The 12,081-nt window shown below is 45.8% G+C and overlaps 1 protein-coding gene across 5 annotated transcripts in view; it reads right to left on the reverse strand.

Annotated features, from left to right (window-relative positions):
- LOC135897587 (uncharacterized) overlaps nucleotides 1-12,081 on the reverse strand; it is a 253,823-nt gene that overhangs the window by 81,894 nt on the left and 159,848 nt on the right. For all 5 annotated transcript variants that reach the window (XM_065426267.2, XM_065426269.1, XM_065426266.1 and 2 more), the window contains exons 3-4: nucleotides 9,758-9,933; nucleotides 3,190-3,282 (exon numbers count right to left, since the gene is read on the reverse strand). In XM_065426267.2, coding sequence (XP_065282339.1) covers nucleotides 3,190-3,282; nucleotides 9,758-9,933 — 269 coding nt within the window. The remainder of the gene's footprint in view (nucleotides 1-3,189; nucleotides 3,283-9,757; nucleotides 9,934-12,081) is intronic.

Below are 12,081 nucleotides of genomic sequence, written 5' to 3' on the forward strand. Positions count from 1 at the left end.
AACTCGCTCATAGGACCAAGCTTATTTTTACGATCAGAACTGATGCCCGCCCTCATCAAACCACCGCTCCAGCAGCAATGTAATGTCGCTGGCACTATAGCGCCCCTGGGGCAAAGCGGCGGCGTGGAAAACCAACGGCAACGAGGCATGACCGATCATCCGCACAAGACGAGCAAACATGTAATCTCGGAGGCCATGAACAAAGTAACATTGCTGGCGCTTACAACGCCGCCAGAGCAAAGCGGCGATCTGTCACACCATAAACCACGTGGTGTGTGTTTCTATGTGTATGGTCGTCGTCTTTTGAAGAAGAGGCGAAGAAGACGAAGAAAAGGCAGCTTCCGAGCCAGTTTCAAGCCCTATAACTCTAGCTGAGGTTGTAGGGTACATTGCAAAGTTGACAGGCTTTGTGTCTCAACAGCAAGCTGTGCCAGAAGAGGTGTACAAAAACATTGACTCTTTGGACCGTTTTGCTACTTCCTGTGCTTTAAAAGTACAAGTGCAGAAGAAGGTTACAGATTTTTTTTCTAAGTGATAAAGGTAGCATTATAACTGTTATGAACCTTGTACTTGTAGATATGTACAAATTCCATTTCACACATTTCTAACACTATGGATGCCATGTCTTTTCAGTTAAGTGAGCTATTTCCTTCGGTCCCTTGAAATTCACTCAAGTGAGAGTTCACTGTAACTCTGCTCAGTCACCTTATCAGTGCTGCCGGTGTTCGACTAGACTCAGACAAGGTGCGAGCAGTGCTACCATTTCCCGTGCCGTGCTCAGCCAAAGACGTCCGGTATTTGGTAGAATGATGTTCCTACTTTTGTCTCTTTGTCCGCAACTTTGCGGACATCGCCCGCCTCCTCACTGAACTCTTGAACAAGCACGTTTCTTTCGTGTGGGGACCCGAAGAATCAGCTTCGTTCTCTGCCCTCATCCGTCGACTGACTACGCCACCAATACTGGCCCATTTCGACCCCTCATGACCTACGGAACTTCGCACTGACGCCAGCGGTCATGGAATTCGGGCTTTCCTTGGTCAGAAATAGCACGGCAAGGAAAGTGTCATCACCTACGCCAGTCACCTTCTTTCATAATTCGAATGGAACTTTTCCATCACTGAACGCGAGTGTCAGGCTTTAGTGTGGGCAGTCACCAAATTTAGACCTTACTTGCTTGGCCGAACTTTTTCTGCGATTACAGACCATCATGCCCTCTGCTGGCTTCCATCGCTCAAGGATCCGTCTGGACGCCTCAGCCGCTGGGCACTACGGCTCCAAGAATACTCGTTTGTTGTACACTACAAATCTAGACGATTCCACCAAGACGCAGATTGCTTGTCACGCTACCCTGTCCATGCTCCCGACCTCTTGACCCTGACAAAGACGCTTGCGTACTGTCCATTCTTGCTACGGATGATATCCCCACCGAACAGCGGCGGGACGCGACATTACGGCTCATCATCGACCGTCTAACCGCTCCATCTGCATGTTATTCTGTCCGCCTGTTTGAGCTACACGACAACGTTCTGTATCATCGTACTCTCAGCTCAGATGGGCCTGAGCTTCTGCTTGTCCTACCTCACCAGCTACTCTCCAGCGTTCTTCACCACCTTCACGACGTTCCAACTGCCGGTCACCTTGGTGTGTCGCGTATTTATGCCCGCATCCGGCGTCGGTTTTTCTGGCCTGGCATGTACCGTTCTGTGCACCGCTACGTCGCTGCTTGTGAACGCTGCCAACGCCGCAAGCACCGTTCAGCGCTGCCTGCAGGGCAGCTACAACGACTGATATACCTGCAGAGCCATTCTTCCGCGTTAGCCTTGACCTTCTAGGTCCTTTCGCTATGTCCATCTCGGAAAACAAATGGGTTGCGGTCGCGAAAGATTACGCGACGCACTTCGCAATCACCCGGCCATTGCCGACAAGCTGTTCCACAGGCGTCGCTGACTTTCTCCTCCACGACTTAATTCTACATCATGGCGCCCTTCGGCAGCTCCTCACCTATCGGGCAAGGTACTCCCTCTCCCGAGTAGTCGATGACCTCCTTCGTGCCTGTTTCACTGAATATAACCTCACCACCGCTTATCATCCACAGACGAATGGACTGACCGAGCGCCTGAACCAAACGTTGAGATGCTGGCCATGTATGTTTCACCTGATCACCGTGACTAGGACAGCACGTTACCATTTGTTACTTTCGCGTACAATTCGTGAGGACATGACACCGCTGGATATTCCCTCTTTTATTTACTGTTTGGCCGACATCCTGCATTACCATTCGAGACTCTCCTTCCGTCGGCTCCTCACTTGCCCACTGAATACGCCAGTGACGTCGTTGGTCGATCCCGTGCAGCTCGTCAACTTGCTCACGGCCTACTCTGTGCTTCGCAGGACTCCCAAACGTCCCGCTACGACAGTCGACACAGAAGTGTGCCCTTCATGCCTAGCTCTCTGGTCTTCCTGTGGCCGCTATGCCACCGCGTTCGCCTATCAGAGAAGCTCCTTCCACGTTGCACCGGGCCCTACAAGGTGCTGCGTCAACTTGGTGACGTCAATTACGAGGTTATACCCCTGGGTCCTGCTTCTCCGACCTCCTGGCTATCAAGTGATGTTGTACACGTTTGCCGGCTGAAGCCCCTATTGCCTTTCTAGCTCCTGACCTTCATAGCATGCGCCAGACGCCGCTTCCGCCACAGGAGGGTGAGGTTACGGAGCGATGGATACACAGATGAACGCGAGGCTTGGCAGAGCGATGAAGATGGCGATTAGGTCGCTTGCACTTAGGCTCGATCAGACATTTTCTCTTGCCCTAGCTGCCTTTGTAAATATTTTATAAATATATTCTTCACCGACATCTCGCCTCCGTCACCATATTGTAGTGTTCTCGCGAAATATAGTTAAAAATGCTGGAGGCTGTACATCCCGTCTCGATATGTCTCATTGAATAAAAGTAGCATTGTCTGTTTTATGACTATTCTTAGGCGATCGACCTTCTTAGCATCAAAATTATGCGACATGAAGGTCATTAATAGTGAAAACAAACAGGCATCGGTGTACTTGAAGGCTCTCGGTGCGCTTATACTTTCCAGGGAACATGGCTACGGCCACAATGCATGTGGTCTTTTTCTACAATGCGCGAGCGGCGTCTTTCTTTTATTCTGCAACAGTGAAGTTCAGAAACGAGCTCACCTTCTCGACGCCGCACGAGAGACCATCCGTAATGTTCACGTGGTAGGCGCGCCCCCACGCAGGGGTGCAGAGCACGCTGCAGCTGTTCTCCACCTGAGACGCGCGCAAAAGCCGCGCGTGAGAGTGCCGCAGGAGGGGGGGGGGGGGCTCATGCCAACTGTGCCCTTAGCACTGTCAGCGAAGGACAGCGTGTCCATGCGACTGGCTCGCGGTTACGGCACCCACTTTAGCGTCACGGCGTGCTCCCAGTGCAAAGAAGCGGGTAAAAAAATAGGAGCCATTGCGATGCTTTTTTACGCAGTTTTGTGCGGTTCATGGTTTTCGCGTCTCGAGCACCGATGTGCCCCCGTAAGGAACAAAACGTGGGCCATAGGCAGTGCCTCCGCTGTTTCAATGTTACCGACGCTATAGCCATGTGAACGTCTATGAAAAAATGGACGTCATTACAAGCTGTGCCCTTTCGTGGGGTCCATAGCAACCTATTCAGTAACGTCATCAGAAAATCTAGGTGTGACGAACCAGCGCCTCTAGAAGACGCAAGCACAATACAGACACTGTTACGCTGAGTTTCCAGAACAACATTGCCGAGTCCACAAGTAGTATTTTGTGCCAGAAGATAGCCTATTTGTCTAGCCACACGTCACGCCTACATTAGTGTTTTCTGTAGCTGAATATTATTTTTATCCAGGTGCTTGAAAGGTTTAAGCAGTGATGGCCTTAGAAATTGTCAAATGTTATGTACAAAAAAAAGCTATTTCCAATGAAAGTATGCTAGTTCAAGTGAAATTTATATGTAAATAAACAGTTTAGAGAGGAGGCTTCCATTTTTTACAGTACGTCAGCGAAGGTAGCTGAAATTTATTCCCACAGTCAGAGAGTTACGAAATAAATTCACAAAATATAGCTAAGGTGTAGAGCTAGCGGTGGAAAACCAGATACAAGGATTAAATACTTTACAAGGATGCAAAACAAAAAACAGACCCACGTCTGTATAAAGTTGCCCTGTTTTTACACCTTGCCTCTATACCAACTAGCCCAAATGTCAGCTCTCATGAATATGTGAAGATAAAAATTTGCACGCCGAGGAAGGCGTGCTTTGACGGAGGCAAGGCCATGATTTGGGTTATTAAATGCAGATTTGTGACAATGCGAAGTTGACTTTTTGGGATCAATTCCAACACGTCATTTTTGTTATGATCGAATCTAAGTCGGTGATTAGGTTCACCGATTGGCCTTCCTCAGTTACCTATGGCACTGTAGGATTCATGGTGAGAATCTTGAATTTTATACTCCTATAGCAGTGATGGTGATGGTGATGATTGTGGTTATTGAAGATGATTGAATTCGCTTTTGAATCGGGTTCGTGGCACGTGCGCCATGCCATCACACTCCGACATATGCCTCTAAAAACCACCCGTTTCTTTCTCGTATTTTCTGCTGTAAAAATTACGGCACCATTACTGCATGAAGAAAACGCGATGATTCCGTTAATCAGGCAACGTGCATGCCATAGGTTTGAAGAGAGAGAAGGAAAGGACGGAGCAAAAGTGCGAAAGTGTAAATCTTACAACAAAAAAAATTATAGAGAGGTCTCCGGTGTCGCCACAGCGGATGTGCGAACCCCTCTGAAGTACACGCATTCTGGCTGAAACATTGGCTGATCGGGCATACACACTGTGGCGGCAAAGAGCTTTTCATTGTTTCAGGAATTGACTGAGCCTGGAATAGTGTCTTCTAGGTTTTCCGAGGTCTGCCGAGGTGAATAAGCTTTGAAATTGATAGTATAGTGAGAGTTGCGCTTACTTTAAACCTTGGCACTTGAAAAGTTAAAGGAAGACTTTGCATCTGCAGTGCTCTACACGGCCTCACCAAACTAATAGTTCATGTTGCGTGCGCCGAGGACGTCGCTGGCAGCGAGAAGGACGTTTCTATCCGACTGCCATGCTGTGTTATTGACCGTTCACGTGGTGTAGTGCAAATGTATTTCGTTACATAGTTTTTTTTTTCACCTGCGTCTAAGTAGACTCCGTGGTAACTCAATCTAAGCCAGCCCCTCTGCTTGCTCCAGTTTCTTCCCTTTATGTACCGCTGTGTGCTGCTCGGTGCTGCATATATGCGCGAATTTGTTTATTTGTAGTACATGTCATGCGGGGGAACAGTTAGAACTTGCAAACGTCGAGAACACACTTGTCGGATATGCTCGTCATTTCGGTAACGACACCTATTGATCTACCAAAACACCTTGCCCTTCTGCTCCCTGAACTCGAGAAATTATGGCTCACACTGCGTTGACGTTTGACATCTTTCGCATTCACACAAACTGAACTTACAAATGTAATTGAATAAACTCGAACTCGAACTGTGATCGAGTCTGTAGAATAATGAGAAATGAGCTTGAAATCTATATATGCTTTCATACCTTACAATCTCTAAGATGTACCTGAAGAGAACTTGGAATTGTGTTCTTCTTACCAGAAGTTTGGCGCAACTGAACATTAGTATATCGATGGGAAGTAAACTAGGTCCCTCACAGTAGCGTAAGAAACAGTTCAGGGCGACAAGGTTTATCAAGGAAAAACAAAAAGGTCAGTGCATTTTTCACAGCATCAGCTGCAAAAGCACAAACTGTGAAATCATCAATTGCGCGCACTAGCTGCGAAAGCATAAGCTTCACTAAGTACAAGTTGTAACCAATGAAGCGCGGTGCCCTTAATGCGCACTCTTTCCTTTCATCGAGCTTGCTATGCGAAAGCTGAAATTTTGTGTATGACAACGTACACGACGTACACGTATATATATATATATATATATATATATATATATATATATATATATATATATATATATATATATATATATATATATATATATATATATATATATATATATATATATATATATATATATATATATAGGCACTTCCACGTTGAGGACGCACTGAATAAAAAAGCAATGCTTTGTTTCCTGCTATTCGGTCGGAGTCCTACCTTCGTCAGGGAGTACTCGTAAGCCTGATCCCAACCGAAACGAAGGAAATAAAGCATTAGTTCTATTTTTGTTTCGTATCTGCGTCGTCAGCCTACAGGTGCCTGTTCAAATAACGGATCCCGGCACACTCTCATTTATATATATATATATATATATATATATATATATATATATATATTGTTTACCTCTTCCCAGAGTACTATCGTCGCTGTGATTGTCTAGCGTGGACTTCCCCAAAATTCAAAATACAGCCAAGTTCTTCCAAACAACCAGCAAATTCTTTGCCGTATATGTTGTTACATATTCAGCATAGCAGTTTATGCCAGCAGAATGTGTGCTGATCCAAATCTTGCTCGTCAGTATTCTACAATTATGTGCTAGCTTATGCTTTCATTGCAATTATAGTAAGTATAGGGCGCATACAGCGTATATAAGAAGGTTACGATCCATGCAACTTTCTCCTTATATGTATTGTAGGGCCTAAATTGCAGAATTTCTGCAAAGAGCAATCCTGTGCCATCTGTGTACTCCGGTGACCCATTGCTTATCGTTCTAAATATATGGGTGAACTTAGTTTGCCGATAAAAAGATATTCGACTTTATTAGTGCACTGTACCATAACACTTATTCACAAGAATAGTTGTTTATTATATTTTTTATCAATGTGCCTCTTTTTTCTTGAGACCGCCTCCCATTTTTCTTAAGCTACAGTTACTTCTAATATGCTTTAGATAGAGGCTTTCCTTTGGGTATTGGCTGTAGCTTTGGTATTATTGTTAGGCAAGCAAAAACAAAAGCATATTTAGCGCCAGCAAACAAGGACGGAAGGGAGACGACACCACAATGCCCATAGCGCATTGTGATGTCGTCTCCCTTCCGTCCTTGTTTGCTGGCGCTAAATATGCTTTCAGTTTACCAACACGCCCAACAAATGGCAAGCAAAAACAGTTCTTTTTTCAGGGTATCTTCAATTTTTTCTTTTGCGAGATGTACAACTAGCAAAGTGTGTAATTTGAGCAGATAGACCCTGCAACAAGTTTAACAAAGAGGACCTCTCGAGAAAACGTAGTAGTACTATACAACGATTACTAATTATGGTAGCAGGCATGTTCTTAGCGAAACTCACCCTTCGAGAATTTACAGGTAAACTGCTAAAGTTGCTGTAAATATTACAGCGTGTTATCAGAGTGCTGTGGAATGTATTAACACAATTCAGTATGAAGGCAGAAAGCTGGGCTAGTTGGTGTGTCATCATTATTCGAAAGACTAGCGCAAAATAGCAGCGACAAACACAGAGAAGACGACAGGACGAGCGCTAAACATGTTTAGCGCTCGTCCTGTCGTCTTCTCTGTCTTTGTCGCTGCTATTTTGCGCTAGTCTTTTGAATAACAATTCAGTATTTTGTTGGCAAAATGTGGCAACTATGACGGCGGACTGTCGCGGTGCCGTGGGATGAAATTGCGGACGTCTGTCTTTTTTTTTTCTAGTCAAGTAAAATGACAAGTAAAAACAAAGGCATGTTCCTTACAGTGTACTACTGAAGGCTGCATGGTGGCGAAGCGAGAAATTTTACCAACACATGCAGAATTTTATGGCATGGTTTGGCTGCTGCGATAGGTGCTTTTCGTCAGACCTAGCTTTCACTTAACGACGACGCCTATGCTGATCGTGGTTCAGCTACAAGAAAGACGCTAATTATTTTATAATGACCAGCCGTGGTGGCTTAGTGGCTATGGTGACTGCTAAGCACGATATCGCGGGATAGAATACCAGTCACGGCGGCCGCATTTCGATGGGGCGAAAACACCCGTGTACTTAGATTTGGGTGCACGTTAAAGAACCCAAGGTGGGCAAATTTTCCGGAGTCCCCCACTATGGCGTGCCTCATAATCAGATCGTGGTTTTGGCACTTAAAACCCCATCATCGTCATCATCATCAGCCTGGTTACGCCCACTGCAGGGCAAGGCCCCTCCCATACTTCTCCAACTACCCCGGTCATGTGCCAATTGTGGCCATGTTGTCCCTGCGAACTTCTTAATCTCATCCGCCCACCTAACTTTCTGCCGCCTCCTGCTGCGCTTCCCTTCCCTTGGAATCCAGTCCGTAACCCTTAATGACCATCGGTTATCTTCCCTCCTCATTACATGCCCTGCCCATGCCCATTTCTTTTTCTCGATTTCAACTAAGATGTCATTAACTCGCGTTTGTTCCACCACCCAATCTTCGCTCTTCTTATCCCCCCTTAAAGTTACACCCATCATTCCTCTTTCCATAACCCGTTGTGTCGTCCTCAATTTAAGGAGAACCCTTTTCGTAAGCCTACAGGTTTTTGCCCCGTAAGTGATGACTGGTAAGACACAGCTGTTATACACTGTTATACAGCGTCAAAATCCCATAATTTAATTTATATTTAATTTACCATGAAACGAAAATTGTCGTGCGCCACGGATGAACTAGGAAAAGGACAAAGAAACAGTCAACTGGTCGTTATTTCATCACTTCAGAGAAAAATGTAGAGTTTGATGCAGGCCAGCTTAAAAATAAAAATACGAGTGCACAAATGCTTTGCAGAAAAACGGGGGGAGGGGGAGAATTTAGAACGCATACGTATTACAAGAAAATTTCTTCCTCACTCATAATGTGTAATGGTCAGTACAAGGAAATTCGAATGCATGAATATAGAATACCAATTTGCCTCAGATGGAGCTCCGAGTGACAACACGAAATGCTCAGGACGCAGTGCATTTTGTAAGAACATCCCACTAACCACGTTTCCTTCAACTTTTATGGACCCGCCGTGGTTGCTCAGTGGCTATGGTGTTAGGCTGCTGAGCACGAGGTCGCGGGATTGAATCCCGGCCACGGCGGCCGCATTTCGATGGGGGCGAAATGCGAAAACACCCGTGTACTTAGATTTAGGTGCACGTTAAAGAACCCCAGGTGGTCGAAATTTCCGGAGTCCCCCACTACGGCGTGCCTCATAATCAGAAAGTGGTTTTGGCACGTAAAATCCCATAATTTAAAAAAAAATCTTTTATGGGTGCTTCATGAATGAATCAATCAATCAGTCAATCAATTAACGTTTTATTTCTCTATGAGAAACGTGAGGGTAGCTGAGAAAAGGCTGCAAAGTGCAGCTTGACAATACTCCGGCTCCCTAGACTTCGACAGCAAGTTATTTATGGCGCACTTCTAAGCATTACATGTGCAGGAAGAAATAAAGCATGCTAGGTAGATGTAATAGTGCGCTGTTATGTAGACCCCAGCCTCCACTATTCCGTTTATCAAGTTATTCAGTGCAGTAAACAATGGGCCAATCAGACACTAAGTCGTGTACCTCCGCAGTGTCTACTATATTCCGCCGCGCATGTACGCATTCATATCGGAGAGTACGTACCGCGCATTCAGTCAGATACAAAGCCAGCTTTGGGCAGGATATCGACATGCGATCACTCAGGTCGGGTGATCGTCGAACTCCTATTGGCTGAGGTGATTACCGAAGGGCAGTGTACGGCCTGCCAATAGGCTCGCAGCCTCATAAAATTGCAGTAGAAATTACAACGGTAACGATACGCCACCTGCACCGCCCTGATCAGCACTTGCGCCACGTGGTTTCCCAGGCAGAGTGCCGCCATGGTTGCCTCGTCCAACACGTGCTCGCCGGTGCCCTTCTCACTCCAGCTGGAAGGCTTGCCCGACGCCGACATGACCGCCGGCAGGGGGAGACACGCGCCGCCTTCCACTGCGGCGACCCCTGCACGATAGCGTCCGCTTTAAAGGAGTCGCATCTTGGGCCTATCGAAACACTCGCGCAAGCTTTACGAAACGGAGCAGGTAATTTAACTTCATGCTCACACATTTTATTTTGAATAGACATTGTTCGGGTTATACTTCCTTTGTCGTGCTGCGGTCGTGGGCACCAAAGCACGTGAAGCTTGTCTGTTTTCCATCGTTTCGTGCAAACTGATCAACTTCATGCTAGCTATGTATATCATCGTACTTTTTTTATAGACCATACTGATATTTTATTTAAAAAGCTGACTCCCCATCCCGGCCCTGCGAAAGTGGATGTCCAGCGAAGCTGTTGCAGAACCACCCCTACAACTGCTGACGGGGGGGGTGTGCGACGCTATATTGATGGTTTAAATGCTTGTTTCGAGCTTGTTCTTTATTGAAACGTATGCTGTTCTGTGTGCTGTAAGGGTGATTTCAACGAATCTATGCACAGCTCGGTTCATTTGCCTGAGCGCTTGTAGACTGCCTGACGGTGATACGAGCCATTGCATTTTTTGCTTTCTTACGGAGGTATGAGCCTTTCCTTACGGGGGTGTATGGTATGGTATGAAGAACTTTATTTAGGTCCTGAGGGATCAGTCTGGGACTGATGCGGGCCGCTCCCACGTCGGTACAGAGAGGCCGAGCCCCTCTGCCATCACACGTACGGGCCCTCTGGACAGCCCTGAGTTGAGCCGTCGCATTTTTATTTGCTTACGGGCGTATGAGCCACTGTTGATGATGATAGATACTGTTTAGAGCTTGTTCTATATTTAAACGTACGCTGTTCTATAATGTCAACCATTAAATTTTACGGAACACGACACCTGAGAACAAGCTGAATATCTATGCAGCCGCACAATGCAGCCTAGAATTCGTATTTACAGCCAATACTAGTATATGTGAACAACATTGTGATGTTCGGTTATACTGACTACTATCACAGGCTGCTCGGAAATTGAATGTTTTCTGAGATCCCGTGGTCCGTAAACATTTGTAGTTGACTGATCGCTGCATGCGTGATTCCAATGAATGTACGCACTGTCCGCTCCACTTTGCTGACCGAGTGCTTGTAGCCTCTGCATTACAAGAGGAATGAGCCACTACGTTTTTGCTTGCTTAGGAGGGCATGAGCCACTGCTGATGATGATAATTTCTGCGCACGGACGGACGCGAGAAAAACCGGCCACCGAGAGGCTTACAGTTTCGCTGTAAAATTAATGAGCGCAGCGAGCGTCGTGCTTTCCCAGACGTATTCCTAGGCAAGGTGCACATACTTTAGCGCTAACAACGTGAACTTCAGAAGACTAATTAATAAAAATTTATTCATTAAATTTTTATTAGTGCCTTGGGGGCCGTTGTCTAAATAGCAAATTTGGAGGCAATGACAATTTCATGCACACCAATCTTCTAAAAATATTGAAAATCGCCCCTAATTTGAAATATTCATCATCAAATTCTAAAGCTTAATCGAGGCGATATCGATACCGCGCGTCCCGCTGCGCATCAGACGGCAACAGCCCGTAAAGAATCGTGCGACGTAGGGACGAAGTTTGAATGGTAGCATGTCGCGGAAAGTCCTGACCCGACACAAGATACGACTTCCTAGATAAAAAGAAAAATGAGGGTGCATTAAAATTGGAATGCCATCAAATTCGCCATTGAAACAGCTGCCCGTAAACACTAATGAAAAAGTTTATTAAGAACGTTTTGTGCATTATTTTTCTCAAGCTAACGTTATAAGCGGCAAAGTACGTCCACCTCGCCCAGGAATCCTTTCGCAAAAAACGCCACGTTCGCTGTACTTATGGCCTTCTTACAAAAAAAAATAAGTATTTTCTAAAAAAACACTCTGCATATGTGCCTGCTTTCTTGTTCTCTGTTGCTGACATCATCAACATCTAGCCGAGGCATCCGTTTTGATAACGTGGCTTCAATATTGTTGCTCTCGCTTGAAAATGTGCCATCTGGATAGCAGAGAGCAGCGGCGCTGCATTGCAAATACTGATTGTCCAGGAAACTCACTGAATCCGCCACTAACATGAAGGTCCCAATCGGTCAGCTTGCTTTCACATGTACTTCTTTACATTTTAGCAATGCAATATTTAGCGAAATTGTCAGTGAGAAG

Source organism: Dermacentor albipictus, unplaced genomic scaffold (assembly GCF_038994185.2).
Source record: "Dermacentor albipictus isolate Rhodes 1998 colony unplaced genomic scaffold, USDA_Dalb.pri_finalv2 scaffold_28, whole genome shotgun sequence".
Taxonomy (NCBI): Eukaryota; Metazoa; Arthropoda; class Arachnida; order Ixodida; family Ixodidae; genus Dermacentor; species Dermacentor albipictus.